The sequence below is a fragment of the Podarcis liolepis genome (assembly GCF_965112155.1).
Source record: "Podarcis liolepis genome assembly, chromosome: 4".
NCBI lineage: Eukaryota > Metazoa > Chordata > Lepidosauria > Squamata > Lacertidae > Podarcis > Podarcis liolepis.
The window spans coordinates 103,715,636-103,742,447 of record NC_139558.1 but is presented as its reverse complement, the minus strand read 5'-3'; the positions used below and the strand labels follow the sequence as shown (position 1 = coordinate 103,742,447).

The 26,812-nt window shown below is 47.2% G+C and overlaps 5 protein-coding genes across 7 annotated transcripts in view; all 5 read left to right on the top strand.

Annotated features, from left to right (window-relative positions):
• The window catches only part of LOC310705090 (uncharacterized protein), a 271,846-nt gene that overhangs the window by 229,064 nt on the left and 15,970 nt on the right, over positions 1-26,812 (top strand). The window contains exon 1 of one of the 2 annotated variants that reach the window (XM_083499504.1): positions 26,109-26,217. The exons of the other annotated variant lie outside the window; for it this stretch is intronic. The gene's annotated coding sequence lies outside the window, so the exon portion shown is untranslated. Of the gene's footprint in view, positions 1-26,108; positions 26,218-26,812 lie in introns of those variants that run through there. 2 annotated transcript variants of the gene reach the window in all.
• On the top strand, positions 1,939-6,644 carry LOC310705294 (olfactory receptor 51E2-like; the record flags this gene model as incomplete). Of its 2 annotated transcripts, none has more annotated exons than XM_083499924.1 (2): positions 1,939-1,981; positions 5,645-6,644. In XM_083499924.1, the coding sequence occupies exon 2, from the start codon at positions 5,679-5,681 to the stop codon at positions 6,642-6,644; it is 966 nt and encodes a 321-aa protein (XP_083356050.1). In that variant the 5' UTR covers positions 1,939-1,981; positions 5,645-5,678. The 2 variants fall into 2 exon arrangements, with proteins under 2 accessions (XP_083356050.1, XP_083356049.1); XM_083499923.1 differs by lacking the exon at positions 1,939-1,981 and adding an exon at positions 1,988-1,992.
• Positions 11,673-12,635, top strand: LOC310705296 (olfactory receptor 51E2-like; the record flags this gene model as incomplete). Its single annotated transcript, XM_083499926.1, has 1 exon — positions 11,673-12,635. The coding sequence occupies one exon, from the start codon at positions 11,673-11,675 to the stop codon at positions 12,633-12,635; it is 963 nt and encodes a 320-aa protein (XP_083356052.1).
• On the top strand, positions 17,665-18,612 carry LOC310705302 (olfactory receptor 52K1-like; the record flags this gene model as incomplete). The annotated part of the gene is made up of 1 exon (XM_083499934.1): positions 17,665-18,612. The coding sequence occupies one exon, from the start codon at positions 17,665-17,667 to the stop codon at positions 18,610-18,612; it is 948 nt and encodes a 315-aa protein (XP_083356060.1).
• LOC310705815 (olfactory receptor 52D1-like) lies at positions 22,542-23,504 on the top strand (the record flags this gene model as incomplete). Its single annotated transcript, XM_083500638.1, has 1 exon — positions 22,542-23,504. The coding sequence occupies one exon, from the start codon at positions 22,542-22,544 to the stop codon at positions 23,502-23,504; it is 963 nt and encodes a 320-aa protein (XP_083356764.1).

Here is a 26,812-nt window from a genome sequence, read left to right as displayed (position 1 = left end):
AAACGTACTGGGAGCCAATGCAGATCTTTCAAGACCGGTGTTATGTGGTCTCGGCGGCCGCCCCCAGTCACCAGTTTCCGAGTCACCTTCAAAGGTAGCCCCACGTAGAGCGCACTGCAGTAGTCCAAGTGGGAGATGAAAACTTATTAATGCTGATTATGAACATCATTGGGTCACCCACTCCACAGTGGGTGGGTGGATGAGTCATGAAATCTGGAGGTTGTCTGCATTTCCGTTCTCATTTCATTTCTGAAATTGCGAGTTTGATAAAATTCAGCTCTGAAGGCAAACTGAACTGAATCCTGTCACATCCCTATGCACATATCCAAATAATGTCTTCTTGGAACTAAGTCCGACTGATTTCGATATACCACAACCCTTTCCTATTCATAGAATTATGGGAAGGACCCCAGGGGTAATCTAGTCCAATGCTCTGAAATGCAGAAATCACAGCAAGAGAAGCCCTGGCAGATGGCCAGCCAACCTTTGCTTATAAACCTCCAGTTTCCTGTCTTGGATGCTTTAGCAGAGATTCCAGCATTGCTGGGGTTGGACTAGATGACCCTCGGGGTCCCCTCCACCTCTACAGATCTATGGCTTCCTGTTGGAGGAAAAAAAAACCTCCGGTGAAGGGGAGTCCACCAGCTTCCGAGGAAGTCTGTTCCACTGCCATACAGCTCCCATCCTCAGAAAGTTCTTCCTAATATTTAGTCGGAATTTCCTTTCTTGGCATTTGGACCCATTGGTTCAGGTTACAAGAAAGCATGCATTTTCAGACTGCAGCCTCAGCCAGCTGCCTTAGGCTGCAAACCTGTGTGCATTTACACAGAGGAAGAAGTTTCACAGAATGCAACTGGCTGAGCTGGAAGAAACCCAGAGGGTCATTCAGGGACCACAGCAAATGTGATTTACTGAACGCTTTTTATGCTCATCATCGGAAACTGATGGAATTCGGAAACACTCTGCTCATGACCCCGTTTCCCCTGCTCTTCTTCCAATTCAGTTTGACCAGAGACCTCCCTGGGCCACGGATCCTTCCTCCTCAGCGCCTGAGTTCTCTGCTTGTCAGCAACATGGTGCAACCTGCCGTGATCATCAGCAAGAGAGAACTGGGGCAGAGGCATATTGAATCCCTTGTCTGCCTGTGTGCTGCAGTAGAATAATAATAATAATAATAATAATAATAATAATAATAATAATAATAATAATAATAATATTTTATTTATACCCCACCCTCCCCAGCCAAGACCGGGCTCAGGGCGGCTAACACCAAATATAAAAACAATTGATTGAAATACTGCTGAAAAAACAAGATTAAAATACAACATTGAAACATTAAAACAGAGCCTCAATTCAGTGGAAACTCAATCAAAAACTTTTTGGGGGATAAAAACGTCAGGTCTTCACCAAGGCTAAGAAGAAGAAGAAGAAGAAGAAGAAGAAGAAGAAGAAGAAGAAGAAGAAGAAGAAGAAGAAGAAGAAGAAGAAGAGTAGTAGTAGTAGTAGTAGTAGTTTGGATTTAATATCCCACTTTTTCACTACCCTAAGGAGTCTCCTTTCAAGTAGTGTCACAGAGCACATCCTATGCATGAATAATAATAATAAAAAAAATAAAATTTTATTTATATCCCTCCCTCCCCAGCCGAATAAGGTCCCTGCTTCAGTCTTCATCCTCATCTTTCATCGGAAAGGGATCCTCAGGCTGGGAAAATGGCTCTGTCTGAAGAGCTACTGCTGCTGTATGTCAGAACATGCCACACTGACCTCGGTGAGCTAGCTATATAAGGCAGCTTCAGTTCAACAGTTGAGCTTCTTGCAGCCCCCCCCCCCCCGTGGCAATGACAAACTGTCCCCAAGGGGCCGGGCTTGAGAGTGTGCTATAATTCCAGCCTCCTCCCGCCTGTTCAGTTCTGCTAGTGGCTTTCGTTGCAAGGAAGGGTCCACCTGGCCTCTGGTGCTAGAGGATGACAGAGTGACAAAGGTACGGGAAAGGTAGGGGATGCTTGCCTCTTGAATCTTAGGTGCGTTGCGAACCTGGGCTTTGTGTATTCCCCCCCCCCCCAAAAAAGTTGAGAATCCTTTCATCCTGTCTCGAGGCGTCTGCTCGCGATAAAAGGCACCGGAGCAGAAACAGGGAGATGTGATGTTTGTATGAGGCCAGACACTTGTATGGGACTTTTTACCAAGATGAAATCAAGGAGAGGCTGGGAGAATAACTTCCTGGGGCTGGTTTGCAGGCTTCTTTTACGCAGAGGTTTCCCAAGAGTCAACTTGCTTGTCTGCACAGTCTCACTGGCTGTGTAAACACTGTACCCTTAAAACACATTTTGAAGGACATTTGAAGGCTCTTCTTATTTCCCCCCTCAAAGAATTGTGGGCACTGCAGTTTGCGCCTGCATTGATGGAAACCACAGGAGGGGAGAATGCTCTTGCGCTCGGATCCTGCTTGTGGTCTTCCCACAACAAGCATCTTTTTGCCACTGTGAGAACAGGATTCTGGACTAGACAGGCCATTGGCCTGATCACACAGGCTGCTCTTACGATCGAAGGGTTTCTGGGAACTGTAGCTCTGTGCAAGGTGAACAAGAGAATTATTTAAGGGACAGAACATGCTCCAAATGTGCTAAAGTTATGGTGTGTACACTGCCTGCCCTCTAAAAACCACAGCAACCTCCATGTATCCTAGTGTTCCACTCAAAGTATTGTTACGAAGGTTGCATTCCATGCACTAATCTATGCAGAGCGATAGCAAGATTCCGGGGGGGTCCAGAAGCTCACCCAAGATTGTGTTTCCACTAGGAAAATCAAGGCACTGTGAAGGCTAGAGTTTCTCTAAGAAACACTGTGTTGGCCCGAATATAAGCCGCACCTGCAAATAAGCCGCACCTTTAAAATTCAAAGGGGAGGGGAGATGAAAAAAGACAATACCCGAATATAAGCCGCTCCCTTAAAATTGGGTTACAGGCTGAAAACCGCTGCAGTTGGTAGAATTGTAACTCCTAGTCAATTCAAGCCTTCGGTCTTGCAAGCCCGCAAAAGTTAACATAGAATTGCTAAAGCTGCAAATCGCTATTCAGTTGCTACAATTCTGCAGGCATTCAAGCTCGCAAATTGGCAATAAAACTTTTTTTTTTTGTTCTGTTTTACCGTACGTCTGTTTCAGCAGTGGTATCGTAAAAGCCAATTTTTGTAAGGTCGCGAATTTAAGCCGCACTTTAACTTTTCATGGTCGGAATTTGGAATAAATGTGTGGCTGATATACTGGCCAATGCGGCATGGTTTATTTGGAATATATTTACGCCGGAGGTTTTCAATGGGGGGGGGGGGGGTTGCAGAACATTATGCCCCTAGAGTGTCCCTCATCGCCCCCCTTCAGAAAGCTTAAGTCCAAAGCTAACCTAGGAAATTTGCATATGTCACAGTTCTGCAGATTGTATTTTTCCTTCACATCCCAGATATTATCTAAATGCTGCCATGTATTGATTTCTACCATTCACTGACAGACTCTGGTACCCAAGACCTATGACAATATTCTGCGCTGTATGAATTGAAGAAGTGCTGGGGAGATAGGGCTACATAATATTTCCCCCTCTCACCCTTTCCATAACTCAGGGAGAAAGCGCCATGAAAATGTGCAAACTTTGAGCCGCAGAAGCATTGTAGCATTGTTAAGATACCCAAAGGCTCATTGAGTCCAACTCCCTGCATGGCTCTGTTTCCCAGCTCCATGTTTTGATCTCAAGACAGGCAACCCTGGTGCTAAGATGAGCCTTTGTGATTCTGGCGCCTTCCAGGTGTTTTTGTCCCAGACCATTGCCCATGCTGGCTGCTGAATGAGATGGAAGCTATCGTCCAAAACATCTGGAGACATCAGGTTGGCAAAGGCTGACCTGGCTGTTTCGGTAACCTCTGAGTAGGACGTGTTAGGCTGCTGTTCTGATGTCTTGCAGTCAAAGGTAGGAAAGAGCAGTGCTTTTTTTTCCTTTAAAAAAATGTTTAGGGATACTCTCGTTTTGACTCAAGAAAATCACCATTTTATAGTCCAAATCGGGGAAAATAAATACAGCAAAATGGACAAAGGTACAAAGATTCACAAAATGTTTAGGGGTATGCCTCCCCCCCCCCCCAGAAAAAAAGGACTGAGAAAGGGTGTGGCCACAGCAACTGGGTCATTGGAGAAGAGAGGCTGGCCGGCAGGCTGACCACACACATGGCGCCTTTTGCACATAATGCAGCAGCAGCAGCAGCACTGAATGCGTCGTGAATCTAATGTTCTGCTCTTAAAGGTAAAGGTAAAGGGACCCCTGACAATTAGGTCCAGTCATGGCCGACTCTGGGGTTGCGGCGCTCATCTCGCTTTATTGGCTGAGGGAGCCGGCGTACAGCTTCCGGGTCATGTGGCCAGCATGACCAAGCCGCTTCTGGCGAACCAGAGCAGTGCACGGAAATGCCGTTTACCTTCCCGCCAGAGTGGTACCTATTTATCTACTTGCACTTTGACGTGCTTTCGAACTGCTAGGTTGGCAGGAGCAGGGACCGAGCAACGGGAGCTCACCCCATTGCGGGGATTCGAACCACCGACCTTCTGATTAGCAAGTCTAAACCACAGAGCCACCCGCATCCCTTCAATGTTCTGCTCTTAGTCGCCAGTATTTGCTAGTCAGAGAAGCTCACCACAACCAAGCATGGAGGTTGCATTTTAATTTGACTTGTGGCCATTAATAACTACTGCGTTTATGGCAGTTATTCATTTTATCCTGTCCTCTGATGCTCTTGTTGTTTTTGTTGTTAAAAATGGGAAGGTCCATAGCTCAGTGGTAGAGCATTTGCCTGGAAGCAGAAGTTCCTGAGTTCAATGCCTGGCATCTCCTAGGAGATGTGGCAGAGACTCCTGCCTGAAATCTGAGAGAGTCACTGCCAGTCAGTGTGGGAAATACTAAGCTAAATAGACAAATGTTCTGACTCAGTATAAGGCAGCTTCCTATGTTCCTAGTCATGGAATTGTAGAGTTGAGTGGGACCCCAAGGGTAATCTAGTCCAACCCCCTGCAATGCAGGAATCTACAACTAAAGACTCCCCAACAGATGGCCACCCAACTTCTGCTTCAAAACCTACAAGCAAGGAGAGTCCACCACCTCTCGTGGGAGTCTGTTCCACTGTCAAAAGGCTCTTACTCCTGAGATGTAGTCGGAATCTCCTTTCTTGTAACTTGAAAACATTGGTTCAGGTCCTCTGGAGCAGCAGAAGAGATGCTTACTCCATCTTCCATGTGACATCCCTTCAGCTATTTAAAGATGGCTATCGTGTGACCTCTCTGTATTCTCTTCCCCAGGCAAAACATAACCCATAAGGGTTCCTCGTAAAATTTGGTTTCCTGATCCTTGGTTTGAAGAACATGAGCTGTTCATTTTTAATTCTGCTCTGCTTTGGGGTTTTACTGACTGGCTTAAAACTGGACTAGAAATAAGTCAACTGGCAGGCCTGGGCATTACCCTCATTGTTCCTTCAACCCCTCCTAGCTAATGTTCATCCTATTACCCCTTGGAATTGACTCCCTCTGCTTGGCCACATAGGAATGGGGAGCTGCCATTCTGGTTTCATGGGCTCAAACCCACTTGACTCCTTCTCTCTCCTTCCCTTTCAGCTGTGTAGAACAACACAAGGGCATCGAACCAGACATGTCATTGTCAGCCACTAACAGAACTCATAGCGACACCTTCTCGTTCATCTTGATGGGCCTGCCTGGCCTGGAAGGTGCCCAATTCTGGCTGGCCTTCCCCCTCTGCGCCATGTACCTTGTGGCCGTGGTGGGCAACTGCACCGTGGTGCTTGTCGTGAAGACAGAGCCAGCCCTCCACACGCCCATGTACTTCTTCCTCTGCATGCTGGCTGCCGTGGACCTGGCCCTCTCCACCTGCACCATGCCTAAACTCCTGTCCCTCTTCTGGTTTGATGCCAAGGAAATTGGCTACAGGACCTGCCTCCTCCAGATGTTCTTCATCCACTCTCTGTCTGGAGTGGAGTCCACCATCCTTCTGGCCATGGCAGTGGATCGCTATGTGGCCATCTGCCACCCTCTGCAGCATTCCTCCATCCTCACCAACGCAGTGACGGTGAAAGTGGGCTTGGTGGCCGTGGTGAGAGGTGTCGTCTTCTTCCTTCCTCTGCCCTTTCTGATCAGCCGCCTGCACTTCTGCGGCTCCACCAACCTCACCCATTCCTACTGCCTCCACCAAGATGTCATGCACCTGGCTTCGAGCAACAGCACCACACCCAATGTTGTGTATGGCTTGGCTGCCATTCTCCTGGTGATGGGTCTCGATTCTCTGCTCATCTTTGTCTCCTACGTGATGATCATTAAGACTGTCTTGCAGCTGAAGTCAAAGGAGGAGCGCCTCCGGGCTTCTGGGACCTGTGTGGCCCATGTGTGTGTTGTCTTGTCCTTCTACGTGCCCCTGATTGGGCTGTCTGTGGTGCACAGGTTTGGGAGAGACCTTCCTGTGCTGGTTCAAATCACAATGGGCAACGTCTACCTCTTGGTGCCTCCAGTGCTCAACCCCATTGTCTATGGAGCCAGGACCAAGGAGATACGAGAAAGGGCATTGAGGATAATGAGGATAGGGAGGGAGGGAGGCCCTCATTGACCCAGATATATATATTTTTAGAACAGATTATCCTAGAATATTCCACTTAGCAGTGTATCTAGACAGATGTTCTTGGTCAACCTTTAAGATCATGGTTCTCATTAGACAAACTGTGCACTGATCTCTAAGCCTCCCATAAGTCAATAGCCATGTGTCCTTCCAGGCAGCTCTCAGGATCTGCAAGACCCTGGTAGCCATCTTTCCTGTGTGGTTGCCGCACCATTTCCTGGAGACTGAAGCTCGCACCTGATAGAACATCTCAGCGCTCATACACCCAACCAATTACTGTGCTTTGCGGGTGAGGGCCTCCTGCAGAAACCATCTTATCAAGAGGTCCACCCCACACATTGAAGGAATCGGACCTTTAGTGTGGCGACGCCTTTGGATATCCCTGCCCTATATATGAGGCAGGCACCATCTCTGTTAAGACCTTCCTCTTCCATCAAGCATTTTAAATCTGCATCTGTATTGGAATTCTTTTAAATATTACGGTATGTTATTGTTCTCTTGTTGCATGCCACCCTGAGCTCCTTTGGGAGGAAGTTTGCGATATAGATTTAATAAATAAATTAAACAAAATTAGTACCACATCCAGGCTGCACTCAGGCTGTACCCCCACCGCTGTGTTGCATCACAGACATCCCAAAACATAACATACGTTGGGTAGGAATTTCCTCCCTTTCGGTGTTTAAGGTGTTTTTTGCTATTGTTTTTAGGCCAGCTCCTGAAGAGGCAAAGAATCATAAGAAAAAATGTCACTTCCTGACAAAAATGACCGTATTTTCTTCTGTGTGTGTGTGTGTGTTGACAAGCATTCTCCCCCTCTGAGTTTTGGGTCATCTCCACCTGGGGAAATTGTGTGGCTGTTCCATTCTGTTAGATTTTCTGAGCTCAGGGTGGTTGGGGAGAAAGTTAAACAGGGAAAGAAAGCATTGAGGAGGGAATGCTGTGATCACAATATTGTGCAGATGCCCCACAAAAAATGGGTCAACAAACTGGGTGGTCCCAAGTAGGTGCTCATTGTAGAAGCAAATGGATTAGGTTTTTAGTTTTTTCGCTATCTGCATTTCAATCGATTAGTTTTTTTTGCATTGTTTAAATTCCATTATTAATTACTATTTAACTATTATACTATATTTGTTTTTAGAGCGTTTGTGTTTGAGCCGAGCTTGCTTTAATTTTTGTAAGCTGCCATGAGTCCCAGTTCTGGGGGAAAGGCAGATAAATAATATAACAAATAAATACAGTAACAGCAGTACCCACCAAAGGGAGTTTCTTAGGAACCAATCTCAGTGTTATACAGGGATGTCTGAGAAAAGGGTTATCAGCCACTGTGTTGGTGATAAATGATACAGAATTCACTACACAAAACAGGAAATCTATTTGTATCTCTCCTGAACTCGCCCTTACTCATCTTTGTTTGCGAGGCAGGCTAGAGAAAGTTTCATGCTCAGGAAGAACACGGATATAGTCTGAATGCTTCACCTGTAGCTCTATAAATCGCTTAATGTGTCAATACGAAGGGAAGTCATTAAAATTGCAGTTGCTGCATAAGGGATTGTTCGTTGACTGGAAGTCAGTAACATTTTGGAATGCAGAAATAAAGTAAATCATCAAAAGATCAATTCTAGCACCTAAATTGCATAATTTGGCATCTGAATGATTGGTATTAGTAATTGTATTATAATTTGGTATTGTTATAATGAGGCTTTTATTGGATTGTTGTAATTGATAACTAATAAAAAATATCCAAAAGAAAAAAGAGAAAGAGAAAGTTTCATGCTCCAGGAAAGGCAAGGTGGAGAAGGACTCTCCCTCTCGGTGGCAGAAAAGGGTTCCCTCAGAAGACTATCTCCCTTAGAAGACATCTGAAGGCAGCCCTGTTCAGGGAAGTTTTTAATGACTGATGTTTTAATGTATATTTTTAATCTTTTGCTGGAATAAATTCTCATTCTCATTCTCATTATCCTCATCCTCATTTCTCCGCCATTTCCCTCATACTGTGGATATTATTTTGAAAAACACACGATGGGTTTCTTCCATAATTTAAAACAATCCCAAGTGTAATTTGCTTTTGGCAAACTAAATGGGCCCCTGGAAATACGGTGTGCAGATTTGTTCCCCTCTTTCTGGAAACCTGTCACAAGGTGGATAAAAGCTACCCTTGAGCTTATGGTGTCTGCCTGCGTTGCCTCTTTAGGAGACTTGAATCCCCACATAGGGAAGCCTGTTGGGAAAGGCTGCAGTGATGGCCACCAACAGGGGCAGCTTTAAACAAGGATTAAACAACTTCATTAAGGAGAAGGCTATCAATGGCTCTTAGCTGCAATGGCTACCTTCCATCTCCACCATTGGACTCAGCAAGCTTCTGAAAATAGTAATAATAGTAGTAATAGTAGTAGTAGTAGTAGTAGTAGTAGTAGTAGTAGTAATAATAATAATAATAATAATAATAATAATAATAATAATAATAATAATTTATTTGTACCCCACCCATCTGGCTGGGCAGCTTCCAACAAAGATTAAAAATACATTAAAATCTCACACATTAAAAACTTCCCTGAACAGGACTGCCTTCAGAGGTCTTCTAAACGTCAGGTAGTTGTTTATCTCTTTGACATCTGATGGGAGGGCATTCCACAGGGCGGACACCACCACTGAGAAGGCCCTCTGCCTGGTTCCCTTTAACCTCACTTCTTGCAGGGAGGGAACCGCCAGAAGGCCCTCGGAGCTGGACCTCAGTGTCCAGGTAGAACTATGGGGGTGGAGACGCTCCTTCAGGTTCTACTGGACCGAGGCTGTTTAGGGCTTTCAAGGTCAGCACCAACACTTTGAATTGTGCTCGGAAACGTACTGGGAGCCAATGTAGGTCTTTCAGGACAGGTGTTATATGGTCTCGGTGGCTGCCCCCAGTCACCCCAGTGTTGTGTTCCTCCTGTCCTTCTAACAAGCTTCCCATTGGGACATCTGGTTGGCCGGCAAGGGTGCTGGAGTAGAGGGACCATTGGCCTGACCTTCTCATGTTCTTAATGTTGTCCCCTCTAAACAAGTTGGCAGGAGCTGCACCTTCTCATGAGTCAAGCCACACATTATGGAAATGTCTCTGATTCTTTCCTCCAAGGGTTGTTGGCCTGTTGTTTTTTGTTTTGTTTTCTTTTTCTTTTTTAAAGCCTAAAGCATCTTTTGGTGGGTGCAGAGGAGAAGGCAGGTGGGAGAAGAGGGCCAGAAAGATCTCTTTGGTACCAGTGGGGGAAATATGGTGCATATGGAAGCCGTTGGGTGAACAAAAACTGACTCTTGTATTGAAATGAAAATTATTCAGTCCAAAAATATGGCCCAAAAGTTTTACTTACTCAGAACTTAACTCCAAACAACTTAAAGCAAATAAAGTTACATTCCATTAGATGCATAATTATTTATACTGATCCCAGCCTAAGGCCTATCTTAGATTACAAATATAGTGGTATCTCGGGTTACAGACGCTTCAGGTTACAGTCTCCGCTAACCCAGAAATAGAACCTCGGGTTAAGAACTTTGCTTCAGGATGAGAACAGAAATCGTGTGGCGGCGGCGCAGTGGCAGCTGGAGGCCCCATTAGCTAAAGTGGTACCTCAGGTTAAGAACAGTTTCACGCTAAGAACAGACCTCCAGAACGAATTAAGTTCTTAACCTGAGGTACCACTGTATATTGCATCCTGAGCTAAAAATCAAAGTTCACTCTCTTCTCCACTGCAGCCTCCATTAGCCCCAGGCTATTTGCTGGAGGCAGAGACTCACAGTCCATTCTCTTCAGCAGCTTGGAACAAAGAAAGCAACCCGCCAAAGGTGGATGCCTGCATATTAGCATATGCATAAACCTGTAACACAATTCATTTCATGTGACAAAACTAGAAGACATACAGTCCCATGATGCAGCCCCATTAATGATAAACCTGTTAGGCTCTTCTTTAGCTCCAATGGAAATTTCCTGCCATGCCTCACATTACAGTACAGGCATGTTATAGATATATTTTCCATTTCAATTTACATTACACAATTATGCTTAACAATTCTGACTAAACATTAGGAAGAGTTTTTTGATGGGAAGAGCTGTTCAACAGTGGAATGGACTCCGTCTGAAGGTGGTGGACTCTCCTTCCTTGGAGGTTTTGAAGCAGAGGTTGGGTGGCCATCTGTCTTGGGTGCTTTAGCTGAGATTCCCAGCATTCCAGGGGTTTGGGGTGCCTCTTTGAGTTCCCTTCCAGCACTACAATTCTATGATTCTATATGCAAAACAGCCTCAGCATAAAAGAAATGTCTAGATATATTGCATTGTGGCACACCCTTCAGCTGGTTCCTCAGAGGTAACAAATTGGCCCCTAGCGACTTAGCTTTCTATAAATCTCTTTCCTTCTCTCAGTTGTGTTGGCTGTGTGAGGTCCAAACAGCGACTGGCGCTGGAGAGCGGTCCCTCAAAGGTATGGAGTGGGGTTTTTTTCTTGAGATTAGGGCAGACTTTTTGTTTCTGATAGACTAAAATTCCCCTGAGACCTGGAACTCTCTCGTGCTGAGTCTGAAGATGGGCATTTTATTTGCCTTAAATATATTTATATTATATCAGTTGCTGGAAACCACAGGACGGGAGAGGGCTGCTCTTGTGCTCATGTTCTGCCCCCTGGTTTCCCACAGGCATCTGTTTGGCCACCTTGAGAACAGGATGCTGTTCCTGGAGTTATGGGATGCATCCATCAAAGAGCACAAATGGTTTCTTAAACCCTCTTGTCCTACTGCCCAACACATCAGGCCTGGACAATGAGTCCTGCTGGTTAATCATGCAGTATGTGATCAGTAAAGAAGGCAACAATGGGAGGGGGGGAAGAAAGAGAGTGAGTGAGAGAGGAAATGAGTGAGAAACAGATGCTGCCTTATGCTTTGCTCTTATGGAGAGAACATTTTGGTTCCATGGAATCAAACCCAGTTTGACACTGTTAATTTGCCATCTCCTTCCCTTTCAGCTGCGTAGAACAACACAAGGGCACCACACCAGACATGTCATTGTCAGCCACCAACAGAACTCATGGTGACTCTTTCTCGTTCATCTTAATGGGCCTGCCTGGCCTGGAAGGTGCCCAGTTCTGGCTGGCCTTCCCTCTCTGTGCCATGTACCTTGTGGCCGTGGTGGGTAACTGCATGGTGGTATTTGTCGTGAAGACAGAGCCAGCCCTCCACACGCCCATGTACTTCTTCCTCTGCATGCTGGCTGCTGTGGACCTGGCACTCTCCACCTCTACCATGCCCAAACTCCTCGCCTTCTTTTGGTTTGATGCCAATGAGATCAGCTATGGGAGTTGCCTTCTCCAGATGTTCTTCATCCACGCACTATCAGGCATAGAGTCCACCATCCTCTTGGCCATGGCTGTGGATCGCTATGTGGCCATCTGCCACCCTCTGAGGCATGCTGCCATCCACACCAATGCAGTGACGGCTAAAGTGGGCTTGGTGGCCCTGGTGAGAGGGGTCATCTTCTTCCTCCCTTTTCCATTGCTGATCATCCGCCTGGACCTCTGCGGCTCCTCTGTCCTCACACATTCCTATTGTGTTCACCAAGATGTGATGCACCTTGCTTGTAATAACAAGCTGCCCAATGTTGTATATGGCTTGGCTGCCATTCTCCTGGTGATGGGTCTTGATTCTCTGCTCATCTTTGTCTCCTACGTGATGATCATTAAGACTGTCCTGCAGCTGAAGTCAAAGGAGGAGCGCCTCCGGGCTTCTGGGACCTGTGTGGCCCATGTGTGTGTTGTCTTGTCCTTCTACGTGCCCCTGATTGGGCTGTCTGTGGTGCACAGGTTTGGGAGAGACCTTCCTGTGCTGGTTCATGTCACAATGGGCAACGTCTACCTCTTGGTGCCTCCAGTGCTCAACCCCATTGTCTATGGAGCCAGGACCAAGGAGATACGAGAAAGGGCATTGAGGATAATGAGGATGGGAAGTGAGGGAGGTCCTCATTGACCCAGATACAATGCCATACTCTTCTCCGGTCATGCCTTGCTGCCCTGAGCCATAAACAATGAGGTTCATTCTAATTTGCCTCCCAACCCCACTTTTACTTGAACATTGCTCTGGTCCTGACTACCATCTTATCCAGGGCTGACTTTCCAGACACCCACCTCCATGTCTCTGGCAGAGATTTCGCCTCCAACAGATCCTAAGGCCCATTTTGGGTTACCTGCAGATTCCCTTTGTCTTCATATAAATGTGGGCATGATAGCCATAGTTGAAGTCAGCTTTTGCAATTGTGAGACATGTGCTTTCCCCATCTCTCTCCATTGACCAGGGTCTGTTTCTCAGTACTGTGTGATCATTGCTCATGTGAGAGTTCCCGTCCAGAGGCACCATGGATACACAAAATCATGCATAGCTGAAAGCTGTCTGATGGAAGGGCATGAACCTTTTTCTCCACTGCCAGAGGAAGAAGAAACAGAGGAAATCCCAGGACGAAGAAACCTGGATTCCTTGGCTGTGGAAGAGAGGGGGAAAGCAGACAGCGAGAGAGGCAAGCGGAACCTGCAGCAGGATTCCAGCATTTTTCTTCCACCTGCATCTCTCTGTCAGCCTCTCTCCTCCCTTCCACAGTTGGAGTTTCTTCCTCCTCCATCGACCTCCATTTCCTCACTCATTTTGTAGCCTAGGGCACCAGGGTTCCTTCTCCCTCTGTCTGCTTCTGCCTCCCTCCTGCCTTATTCTCTTCTTCTCCTCCACTACAACCGTCACCTGGAAGGCTGGCTCTGGCTGCCCCAGCCAAGCTCTCATAAAGGAATTTGTGCAGGTAAAAGGTACGTGTGATGTGAGTGCACTTCAAATCAATGTCTCCGTTTTATCTTGAGGTACCTCTTAAGTTATGAGTGCAATGCCTGCTCCTGTGATGCCACAGAATACTGAGCCAGTGAATACGAAGGCAAGGAGCAGTAAGAAGAGTAGGGAGGCTGGAGGAAGGGTGAGTTAGCAGAGGAGAGCCACGAAGAAGAAGCAGAAGGGAGACCTCAGGGTGGAGGCAAAGAGGAAGGAGAAAGTGGAGAGGGAAGATTGCAAGCCTCAGAGAGAAGGAAAGCGGGGAGAGCCAGTGTCAGAAATGTCAGACCGTGGACGAACAGCCTCTCCACAGGGTGCATCTGCCTCCATGAATCTAAGCAAAATATTATAAAGTATTTTTCAACAATAAAAAATAATAACACTAGATGTTCTAAGAAGTGAAGAAGAGACATTGGAGGTTTTTAAGAAGATGTTGGGTAGTCATCATCATGGATGCTTTCGTTGAGATTCCTGGGGTTGGATTAGATGACCCTCAGGGTCCCTTCCAACTCTACAATTCTATGATTCTGTGGCATGGAGCTTGCTCTGGTCACCAGTAAAGGACCATCTCGCTCATCAGTTCATTTGGCCTTTGACTTATGGTGAAACTTTCCATTGTTATTATTTTGCCCCTTCAGGATTATTTTGTGTGTTTTTTGAGTGAACACTAAATGATGGCGTTATTCTAATGAAACTCCAAGCATGATTATGCCCAGAGTTGTTTTGGATTAATGAGCTGCACTGCAGTAAAGCAGCATGGCCTGTGATTACAGCACATTGAGAGAGGTGGTGTGTCAGCCGCAGGATCCCAACTCTCCTCTCAGGGAATCATTAGCTCTGATACCTGCATTCCAAAGGATTGGACCAGGTGACACTTTGGGGCCCCCTCCCAACTTTACAACTTTGCGATTCCTCTTGAAAACAAGGGGTCCAAAGTGGTGTTCTTCTGAGCCACGCAGGCAGCAGTTTCCCCACAATCGTTCCTCAAAGATGCCCTCTTGGTGGTGGCTGAAGTTGACTATCTGAGCAGAAGTCACTTCTCGTCGCCACTGGCACAGGGCCCTCTGCGGCCGATTCCTTTGAGATGCTTCATGACTGTGACTTCTCAACAAATCCTCCATTGAGCTCAGTCTGCCCCTTTACTAGGATAAAAATAATAATAACAAGAATACTGCTTCTAATAGTGATTTACATTAAAAGCACATTAAAAGCAGCTGCCCCCCCAAAATGGGCTGCCATTCCCAGCACCTTTAACAAACGACAGCTCCCAGCACTCTTTTTACCAGTGTGTGTGTGTTTAAAATGTTTTGTGTGATGGACTGCTAGATTCTCCATTGACAGAACAACACATTCCACCTCACTCAGGTAGGGCTTGTCTGGGGTGCTCCCAGGTAGAGGTTTCTAGGCAGAAGCCAAGTGAGCTTCATAGAACCCCTTGCACCTTACCCGCCCAGAATCACCAAGGGATGTCTCACCTGTGCTCCATCTCCCAGGGATGAAGCACCTGAGGGACTCTGAGGTCCCTGGCCATTATCTCGACCTAGCCATTCAAAAGTCTATAAAATGAAGGCACTGAATCCGCCCACTTCGCAATTGCTCCTGTGCACATTTGAGCTGTGAATCCAAGCTATTTCTAGACCCAGGACTCCTCACCAGCAGAAAAGATGTTAAAAGCTGATCTACCATGGCAGGTCTGTGTCGGTGAACCGTTTCTGATTAATTACTCACAGGGTGGGTTGCCAAAAGTCTGGTATCTGCTCTGCAACTGAAGAGGGAATACAAGGGTGTTGCTAGCAAAATAATGGAAAGGTCCATCTGTACCTTCTCTGCCAGAGGAGGGGAGAATTTTTTGCACATTGGGGCTGGGCTGGGTGGAGGGGCTTCAAAGCACAAATATGTGGACAAGAGGATAACTAATATGGGGACCTGTAGCAGCTGTGCAAACATTCTCACTTTTTTATTATTATTATTATTATTATTATTATTATTATTATTATTATTATTATTTATACCCCACCCATCTGGCTGGGTTTCCCCAGCCACACTGGGTGGATTCCAGCAAAATATTAAAATACAATAATTCATCAAATATTTAAAGCTTCCCTAAACAGGGCTGCCTTCAGATGTCTTCTAAAAGTCAGATAGTTATTTTTCTCTTTGACATCTGATGGGAGGGCGTTCCACAGGGCGGGTGCCACTACTGAAAAGCCCCTCTGCCTGGTTCCCTGTAACCTCACTTCTCACAGGGAGGGAACCGCCAGAAGGCCCTTAGAGATGGACCTCAGTGTCTGGGCTGAACGATGGGGGTGGAGATGCTCCTTCAGGTCTACTGGGCTGCAGCCGTTTAGGGCTTTACAGGTCAGCACCAACACTTTGAATTGTGCTCGAAAACGTACTGGGAGCCAATGAAGGTCTTTCAGGACCAGTGTTATGTGGTCTCGGTGGCCACTCCTATGGGATGCTAGGGACAGTGAAGAGGGAAAATCTATTGCCTTCATGCCTTGTTTCTGGGCTTCACGGGAGATACTGGCTTCCCAGCCTAGGAAGCAAAAGAAAATCTGGAGAACAGCTGGGGGGAGGGGTGGGAAACTAAGGTGGTCTGTGCATGATCAGAGACTGACAGTTCATGGAGCAAAGCTGTCATAGAATCATGGAACTGTAGAGTTGGAAGGGATCCCAAGGGTCAGCTAGTACAACTTCCTGCCGTACAGGAATCTCAGCTAAACCTTCCATGACAGATGGCCACCCATCCACTGCCTAACAGCTCTTACTGTCAGCAAGTTATTTCTACTTTTTAGTCGGAATCTCCTTTCCTGTAACGTGAAGCCATTGGTTCAAGTCCTACTGTCCTTGAGCCATTGGCTTGAGTTCTAGTTTCAAATGTGTGTGATTCCTGCATTGCAGTAATTGGAATAGATGGTGCTTGGGGTCCCTTCAAACTCTACAATTCTATGATTCTATGAAACTACAGTTTTCAATGGAACATTTTCCACTTTGGAGCAGTACTGTACTTTGTGGAAAGAGGTGAGTTTATGGGGCAGGCTGGTGGTGATAATAGTGGTCATAGATAAGGGCTATGTGCAGAGGAGGGCGACTGAGATATTCTTGGTTCTGGAAACCAAGCCTTATGAGGAATGGTTGAAGGAGTCAGCTATGTTTAGCCTGGAAGAGAGGAGACTGAGAAGTAATAGGATAGTCATCTCCTGATATCTGAAGGGCTATCTCCTGGAAGATGGAGCGAGCTGGTTTGCTCCTGCTCCAGAGAGTAGGGCCTGAACCAGAGGGTTCAGATGACAAGGAATGAGATTCTGACGAAGGATTAGGAAGAACCTTCTGGTGGTAAGAGCCATTCTACCCAATAGACACCAATAATAATAGAAATTATAATAGTAATAGTAATAAGGTCACATTGTGCTGGGACCTGCCAGAACAACTGCAGAGACTGGATCTTTGCCCACAAGCTGCTGGGCTCTCTGACCCCATAGACTGAGATCCATGCTGGGATGTGGCACCTCCCAGCCCCTAGGACACTTGCAAGGCAGTCTTTGTCACGGGGCTGAACAACAGTGTGCGACAGCGTCACCTCTTATCAATCACCTTCCTTTTACTCCCCCTTACATTGAGGGGAGTTGCTAGTTTATAGCCATTTTTGTAAACCTGAGATGTAGCCCACTGGGAAGGCCTATGGCCACAGCATCATGCTGCAACGCTTCCTTTGCCTGGGGAAGGTCCAAGGTTCGGTCTCCAGTGGCAGATTCAGGTAAGGCTGGGGAAAACCCCTGTAGCCAATACTGAACCAGATGGTTCCATAGCCTGCCAATCAGCATACTGAGGCAACTTCCTGTATTCATATGGACAAATGCAAGAAGGATGAGTCTGTTTGTTGGTCATCATGGATGAAAGAAACCGATTGAGGTAATATGTCTCTGAATTCCAGATGGAAGCATCAAACAGCGGAAGGAGGGTGGGGGATGCAGAGTGCTTGACTAGTTGGACCCTTGCCTGTTCTATCAAAGCAGTGGCTAGTGTTCTTATCTTCTCCCCTTTGTTGCCAACAGAATTTGTGTCTCTGATGTCATAAGGAACTCCCCAGTTGTAGCATTGCAGAGTTATAGCTCAGAAAGAGCTTATGGTCCCATCTGGTATGCCTTGCCTGTGAAAGGAAAGACTATTTGATGCAGATATCGACATGGACACGACTCCCAACCACACCTTCTCTGACCCCTCAGTGTTCTTCCTGTCTGGTATTCCTGGACTGGAAAGCTCCCACGGTTGGATCTCCATACTTTTCTGCTCTGTCTTCACCACCTCCCTGCTGGGCAACAGCACCCTGCTGTACGTGATCAAGACTGATGAGAGCCTCCACAAACCCATGTTCTTCTTCCTCTCCATGCTGGCCTCCATTGACCTGACCTTGTCCCTCACTACCATGCCCAAAACACTGAGCATCTTCTGGTTCAGGGCCAGGGAAATAAGTCTGACCGCCTGCCTTGTTCAGATGTTTCTCCTCCACACCTTTTCCATCATGGAGTCTGCTGTGCTCTTGGCCATGGCCTTTGATCGCTACGTGGCCATCTGCCACCCTCTGAGGTACACCACCATCCTCACCAATTCCTTGGTAGCCAAAATTGGGCTGGTGGCTTTGGTGCGGGCTGCGGTCCTGATGCTCCCATTGCCCTTCCTGCTTAGGAGAATGCCCTATTGCCGCTCCCATGTTATCGCCCACTGCTACTGTGAGCACATGGCGGTGGTGAGATTGGCATGTGCCCACACTCGGTTCAATAACATCTACGGGATCATAGTTGCTCTCTTTGTTGTAGTACTTGATTTGACCTTTATTGGTCTTTCTTACACCAAGATCCTACAAACTGTCCTCAGTCTGGCTTCAAAGGAAGAGCAGCTCAAAGCCTTCAGCACTTGCATCTCTCACCTGTGTGCCATATTGGTTTTCTACACTCCTGTGGTCCTCTCCTCAGTCATCCATAGATTTGGTCACCATGTTGCTCCCTACATACACATCCTGCTGGCCAACTTCTACCTCCTCTTCCCACCCATGATGAACCCCATCATCTATGGGGTGAAGACCAAACAGATACGGGACAGAGCTCTCCTCCTCTTCCACCGGAAAAGCTTTTGAAGGGCAATCTGGCATGGGAAGCCACGCCAAGGTGCCTGTTCACAACGATTATCATACCCATGGGTGGTTCTGTTCTTCACGGTTACAAACTTGGTTGGATGCTCAACAGCTTTAAAGGAGGATTATACAAATCCCACTTGGTGGAAATCACAGAAGGAGAGATTGTCCATGTGAGGGGAGGGGAAATAAATGGAGCCATTTCTTAGGGAGTTTTGGGGTAGTTGAGAGATGGTTTACAGAAGAGTAGGAGGAAAAGAAGGAGATAGAGAATTGGTTCTGGCTTGTGTGTAACATCCACTCAACTTTTCCCGCCCCAATCTGGCCACAGTGATCCATGCGGCGGTCAGCTCCAGGCTTGGCTCCTGTAATTCGCTCTATGTGGAGCTGCCCTTGAAATTGTCCCAGAAACTCCAGCGGGTGCGGAATGCTGCAGCAAGGCTCCTCCCAGGATCCCTGCCATGGGAGCATATTCACCCAGTGCTTTACCAGTTGCACTGGCTCCCGGTGGAATATAGGGTCAGGTTTAAGGTGCTGGTTTTGACCTTTAAAGCCTTTTGTAGCTTAGGGCCCTCATATTTACGGGACCGCCTCTCCTGGTATGCCCCACAGAGGACCTTAAGGTCCATGAATAATCATAGTTTAGAGGTCCCAGGCCCTAAAGAAGTCTGATTATCCTCCACCAGGGCTAGGGCCTTCTCAGTGATGGCTCTGACCTGGTGGAATACTCTTTCCCATGAAACTAGGGCCCTTCAGGATTTAACCTCCTCCCGTCGGGCCTGTAAGACAGACCTATTCCGCCTGGCTTTCAATTTGAATTTAGCCTGATCTTTTATTCCCTTTTCTTCCCTCCCCTTTTTATGAAGATTACCCGCTCTGGGATCCCACAGCTAATTCTCCCCTAGCCTCCTCACTGGCCCAAATAGGACTAATTTAGCCAGCTAGCCCTGGTGATCATCTAATGTTTATTGGATGGATTTTCCCCTAAATTGATTTTTGAACTTGTTATTCACGCTTTTATACTGTATTTTATGCTGTTTTTTATTGTATCACAATTAAGTGTTTAAAATTTGTTGTTAGCCACCCTGAGCCCAGTTTTCTGAACCGGGAAGGGTGGGGTATAAATAAAAAATATTATTATTATTATTATTATTATTATTATTATTATTAATTAAGGAAAATATCTGCAGCTAGAGAAAGGTGTATCTGAGCTTAGACAGTAAAACTGTGTTGAGTGTCTTGGGAGAGTCTTCAGAGAGGAGTTGACTGGAGGGCTGAGTCTGAGCAACAGAAGTAGAAGCTGGGGGGATAATGTCTCCTTGGGTCTCATTCCAGTCAGGAAGGGAGAGATCTAGTCTGGAAACCTATAACCTATTACCTAAAGTGTAATAAATGAAGAAAGTTAATCAAGCTGTGCTTGATTAGAAGCCTGTAACATCCATGAGATTTAGTATATTATTAATAAGTTAACTGCTTCCTGGAAGAATATTACCTCCTGATACATCCTTTGCTTTATCCATTTCATTCTGTTAAATAAATCTTTCCTATTTGTTCAACTTCTACCTGATTCTCCAAGTACCAAAGTTTTCCCTCATACAATATCCAACAGAGCTAACTTGTGCTGGTTAAAAAAAACATATTGATAGGAGACATAGGGAGTCGGGGGTTCACCATGCCTCATGTCTCTGAACTCCCCTGAGATCTCCTCTGGAGTATCTGCAGGGAGGACGAGTCATTTGCCAGTGGCCTTGAACTACAGCTCACAAGATTCGCGCTCTCTCTCTCTCTCTGTGTGTGTGTGTGTGTGTGTGTTGGTGTGTGTGGTGTGTATGCAGCCTTGGTGCTTTTCAGCAAGAATCTCCCTGGACAGAACACATTCCATCCCAGCTGCGTGAAGCTGGCCTGGCCTGCTCCCTAGCAACCATCTCTAGGCAATAGCCAAGTGGGCTTCATAGAACCCCTTGCACCTTACGCACCCAGAATCACCAAGGGATTTATCACCTGTGCTCCATCTCCCACGGATGCAGCACCTGAGGGACTCTGAAGTCACTAAAAATCCCCTGCCATTATCTCGACCTAACAGTTCCAAAGCCTATAAAATGAAGGTACTGAATCCGCCCAGCTCGCAGATGTGCCTGGGCTGGGCACACGTGAAGCTATGGATCCAAGCTGTTTCTGGACCAAGGACCCTGCAAGGACCCTGGAAAGCTCCATGCACCTCGCCAGCTGATACAGACATTAAAAACTGATCTAAAGTAACAGGTGTGTGTCCATGTACCATTTCTGATTAATCACCTACTGCATGTGTTGCAAAAAGGCTGGTATCTGCTCTGCAGTCAAAAAGGGAACACAAGTGTGTTGCTAACAAAACCATGGAAGAAGAAGAGGAGGAGGAGGAGGAGAAGAAGTATTTGGATTTGATATCCCACTTTATCACTACCCAAAGGAGTCTCAAAGCGGCTAACATTCTCCTTTCCCTTCCTCCCCCACAACAAACACTCTGTGAGGTGAGTGGGGCTGAGAGGCTTCAGAGAAGTGTGACTGGCCCAAGGTCACCCAGCAGCTCCATGTGGAGGAGCGGGGAAGCGAACCCGGTTCACCAGATTACGAGTCCACCGCTCTTCACCACTACACCACACTGGCTCTCCAGCTGCACTCTCTCCGCTGGAGGATGGTAGAATGGTCTGCAAGGAGTGGCCATTGGGGGGCCCACGTCTGGGCTGAGGGTCTTGAATATAGACTAGTTGATAACATTAGTCAGTGAAGACAATTGTGAGCTGGTCTCACTCAGTATAGGATAGCTGCTTGTAGCTGTTCTGCTTTTAGGCTTCCCATTGGGACATCTGGCAAAGCAGGATGCTGGAGCAGGTGAACTTTCTGCCTGATCAAGCTACAGGGCTCTTCTTGTGTTTTTAATGCTGGGTGCATATGGGAGAGGGAGATGGGTGCCTTGACTGGAACCCAGAAGAGAGTCACTGCATGTGGCAACGTCTTCTGAAAGCACTTATGCTCCCTGACCCTAACCCTGAATTTATCTGCAGTTGTGACATGGCCTGGATCCATCCTCATGTTTAGGGAAGCTTTTAATGTTTAATAGGTTATTGTATTTTAGTGTTCTGTTGGAAGCTGCCCAGAATGGCTGGGGAAACCCAGCCAGATGGGCGGGGTATAAATAATAAATTATTATTATTATTATTATTATTATTATTATTATTATTATTATGCTATCCTTTCTTTTCATGCAGGTGCTTTACTCCAGAATTGGACTCCTGAGGATGTTGTTCTGGCACTAGTTGTTCTCTTCTTGAACTTCCTTTTTCCCTTTCAAAGATATAAATTAAGTCAAAAAGATATTTTTAAAAATTATCACCCCCAAAGACCAGGTCAGAAGAGCTGAAGAATTGGGGGTAAACAAAAGCAAATTTTCCAAAAAGGGGGCTTCTTGATCAGTAATTGATGGGGGGATCCTAGGAGAATCTATAGAACACCCCTGAATTGTCTGATTCCACAACTGAAACCAAGCAGCAAAAGCCCACCTCTCTCAAGCCTCCTCACTGAGAAGCATCAAATTCATTTTCTATCTGCTCGCTTTTTGGTGGAGCATATAAAGAGGACCGACCTTAGAAGAACAGAGACCATTCGTAGCAGCAAGAAATACCCTGAGGTCAGTAGTCTCCCATTGGGCAATGTCTCTGGAAGCCAGTATATGCAACTGCAGGGAAATCTACGATTTTGCAAGGAGCAGTCTGAACACATCCATGTAAAGTTAGGAGCACCTGTGTCACAAATGGAGAAATTCAGACAGATAAGCCGCAGGGTCAGGTCTTTGCTCAATTTAACATGAGCAATCTCACTGCAATGGGGGAGCTTTAATCAAAGGAAGTGGCTCTACTCTCTCTGCATACTGTATATGCAATTCACTAGTATCTGTCATGCCAGACACTGGCAATATTAGCAGCCATGCCCCTTCCTCCTCCTCCTCCTTCTTTCTCCTGGGTCTCCCAGGTCTGGAGAACATACAGGTTTGGATCTCCATCCCCTTCTGCTTCATCTATGCCATGGCTGTCTTTGGCAATGCCACCCTGCTCTGGATCATCAAGACTGATTCCAGCCTCCACAAGCCCATGTACCTCTTCCTCTCCATGCTGGCTTTGACAGATATAGCCATGCCCACCTGCATCGTTCCCAAGATGCTGGGCATCTTCTGGGCTGGCACCCAAGAGATCACCTTTGCTGGCTGCCTGGTGCAGATGTTCATGATCCATGCCCTCTGTGCGGTGGAGTCTGGGACCCTCACTGCCATGGCTTATGACCGCTACGTGGCCATCTGCTCCCCACTCAGCTACACAACATTACTGACGACAAACACTGTGGCAAAGTTTGGTGCTGCTATCGGGGTCCGGGCCTTCATCATTGTCTTGCCCTTTCCTTTCCTGGTGAAGAGACTGCCGTTCTGCCACTCCCACCTTATATCCCATTCCTACTGTGAACATATGGCAGTAGTGAAGCTCGCATGTGGGGACACCACACCCAACAACCTCTATGGGTTGATACTATCCCTTGTCATTGTCGGTGCCGACCTTGGCTTTATCTTCGTCTCCTATGGACTGATCCTACATGCTGTTTTCCAGCTGCCTTCGCTGGAGGCCAGGCACAAGGCCCTGGGTACCTGTGGGGCCCATGTGGGGGTCATCATCATCCTCTACACACCGGGCCTCTTTTCCTTCCTCACCCACCGCTTTGGACATAACATCCCTCACCACGTCCACATCTTCCTGGCAAACATCTATCTCATGGTTCCAGCCATGCTCAACCCCATCGTTTATGGGGCCAAGACCAAGGAGATCCGTGAGCGGGTGCTGAGTGCACTGGGGCTGAGGAAGAGCGCCTCCTAGACTCCCAAGGGGGAACTGCAGGAAGAGCAGGAGAGGAGCAGGAGGATCTTGGGGAGCCTCAAGTTTTAGACCTTATTACAAATGTTTGGCTAGTTTTGTGGGGGGTGGGAGGAAGAACAAAAGAGGGTGGAGTGAAGGTGGGCTGGCAAGGGAGCTGGCTTGAATGGAAGCCATCTATGCCATGAGAAATTGAGGGAAGATTGAACCGTTCAACCCTGGGGGGGGGGTCTACCTCTAAAAGTTTTGAAGGCACACACATCACAACAAATTAGGGATGGGATTGGACTTTGAGTAGTTCCACAATTTGGAGTGAACCTCCTCATTCGACATATGAAGGGCTGTGCTTGGATTGCAATGGGGACAGGCAAATTAGACTGCATGCCTAGAATCTGTACAAGCAGAGATTCCTCCAACTCATATTTGCTCACTTTTTATGATGTGGTCCAAGGAGACCCCTGGTTCTTTCTCCCCTTGATTTCTAACAAAAATGGTTTCTAGAAGCTTGCAGCACTTAGGATGCAAAAAGGTAAAAGGTAAAGAGCAAGGTGCAAATTTGGAAATGAGAATGGTAACTTAAGTAGAAATACTGTACATTTTCTCCCCATAGTGGGAGAGACTAGGTGACCAATGTGCTTCTCTGCTCGGTCTACTGTCCCAGTGCAGCTGTGGATGGGCATCTTCAAGGTCCCTGATGTTCTCCTTCCCAGTGGTTCTTTATCATTAGATTGGCCATGCCTGGGATAGCCCTTCAAACAGAGGACTGTCCACTGCCAAGCTGGACACTTGGTCACTGAAATATACTTGGAGTCGAGAGTGGATTTCATGCTCTTTATTCAGCTCATAGTGGTGAGGAGGAATGGAAGTTCCCCCAGAATGTCTGCTTTATATACATTATTTACACAATGGGCCCCACGTGATTGGCTAATTCCGGGATTCTCCTGTAGGCCAATCAGGTTGTGGATTCACTTCCACCTGGAGATGGATTGGGTGGCTCCTGTGGACCAATCAGACTGCTGCATTCTGAATTCTATTGTTCTAGGACCAATCAGACTGCTGCATTTTGGATCCTGTTCAACTCAGTACATAACAGTCACCATAAGTGGAAATGGGTGAGTGGAAAATAGTCGTACCAAAGGCAAAATTTCCTTATTGTGGCCAAGTTGTCCTGGACTAAGAGGTGTAAGGAACTGAAAGGCAGCTAAAAACCCGCAGGGATATTTATTGGGGGGGGATGTGGGGCCTCCATTCCCAGGAGAGGCAGGAACAGCATGTCTTCTTATTCCTCCCTCAGCTGAGATCTGGCTTGTTACGGAAAAAATCTAGGTGCGAGGCTGCTCAGTCCCCCAGCTGGTCGGGCAGAGACCACGGGTCCCTGCGGAATAAAGGAAGGAGTCCAGCCACCAACCGGAGCAAATAGCTGTAGACCAAAGTTTATTGCGCAACAGGTTCGAAGAGGAATTTTGAACCCCAAGGATGGGGTGACAAGGACTTTTAAAACTTTCCCACCATATCCCAGAATACAGTTCGTACAGCTTCATTGCTACATCATTCCTACATCACTGATATGTCCCAAAAGGGGAGGGGTAGACAGGGGTTGCACTAGTTTAACCTTGGCAAAGATGTCCAGACAAGTCCTTGGTACAAGATTAGCATAAGCAGAAATGGCAGGGCAAGACTCAGGTATAAGATGAGCCTAGGCAAACACCTCTGAAGTCCCACCACCCAAAGCACAATAGAACTTCCTTTGCATGTCTGGACCCCTTGGTAGGTCTGGTGGTGGGATTAGGCTTGCCTTGGCCAACAATCAGCTCAGCAATTGTCTCCTCTGGGCACTTCCTGGGGTAGGAGGTGTCTATAAATGTCTCCACGCTTGGGGAGGTGGCAGTGAAAAGAGTCCTTTTTCCAAGGGCAAAATAGTGTTGAAATGGAGGAAACTGGCAAAGGAGTTGATTTTATATGATTGTTAAAGCTAGGTAACTTCCCTGAGCTATCAAGTCGAAGGAATACCTTTATGCATAATATTTGTAACAGTTAACAACTTTAACTGCCCCCCCACCTCCGTAATCTCTGTAACAGGATGGATGGAAGACCTGAGAGCCACCTCCCAATATCTGGAGGGCTGACCCATGGAAGAGGGAGCCAGCTTGTTTTCTCCTGCCCTAGAGGGGAGGGAGCACCCAGAAGAAGGGACCCAGAGGACCAGAAAGCAGTTTCTGCTGCCTAAAGAGCAGGAAGAACCTTCTGACGGGAAGAGCAGCAGAATCCCTTGGGAGATGGCGGACTCTCCTTCCTTGGAGGTTTTTAAGCAGAGGTTGGATGCTGTGGCTGAGCTTCCTGCCCTGCAGGGGGGCTGGAATAGATGACCCTCAGGGCTCCCTCCCATTCTAGGATGAGGTTCCTTGCTTCCTGCAAACCCCTTTTCGCTGCAACCTCTTCCTCCAGTTTCTGGCCAAGGGAGGGAGCGGATCACAGACCAACCAAGAGCGTCCCCTCAAAAGGAGCATCTCTGGGATTGTGCAATGCAGGAGAGAAAAGGCAGAGAGGGCTGAGCAGGGTGGACTCGGCTTTGCAAGGGTTAAAGAGGACAGGAAGTAAAGGGGGCCAGGTCCTCCAGAGGAAAAGCCCCTCCCTCCCCTTCCTGCAAGCGTTGGGGGGGGGCGGGGTTGCATTCTGCTATTGCAAATGCTGCATTGTTCTCTTCCACGGGGATCTGGTGAGTCTCTTCTTCCTCCCCCCCCCCCAGAGGGTGCAGTGGGGAGAAGGGGGGGTCGCAGGGCTGCAGGGGAGGGTGGCTCATGTGGGGGGGGAGCCCCTGGGAGCAGGGGGTCCTGCCAGGGAGGGGCGAAATCGCACGAGGTCCGCAACCACAGTACTGTATAGTCTGCATTTGTATTGTTAACGGAGAAATCTTAGGCTTCCCTTGGACAAAAAACAAGGAGACCAGGCAGGAATACCAGACCAAAACGGCAGCCAGTCGGCTTGGTCTTGATTGAAGACTGTCGCGACAGGACTCCCACCTGCCACAAGGTGGAACAAGATGGAAGCCCCAAACAAAAGAGAACCAAAACTTTTATTAGCTGCTAATCCCCATGTTACACCCCCTCAAACTACATCACTCATACATCATGGTTACATCATGAAAGGGGAGGTCTGGTGGCAGTAATATGAGCATCCTGGACCCTGCCCCATGGTTCTCCTTGCCCTCCACCAAACACCCATCCAGTGTAGCAAAAGAGATATTTACATTTCCCTGTTTCCCAGCCAAGTGAATCACACCCTTTTGTCTTCATCATTACCTGTCTGGCACT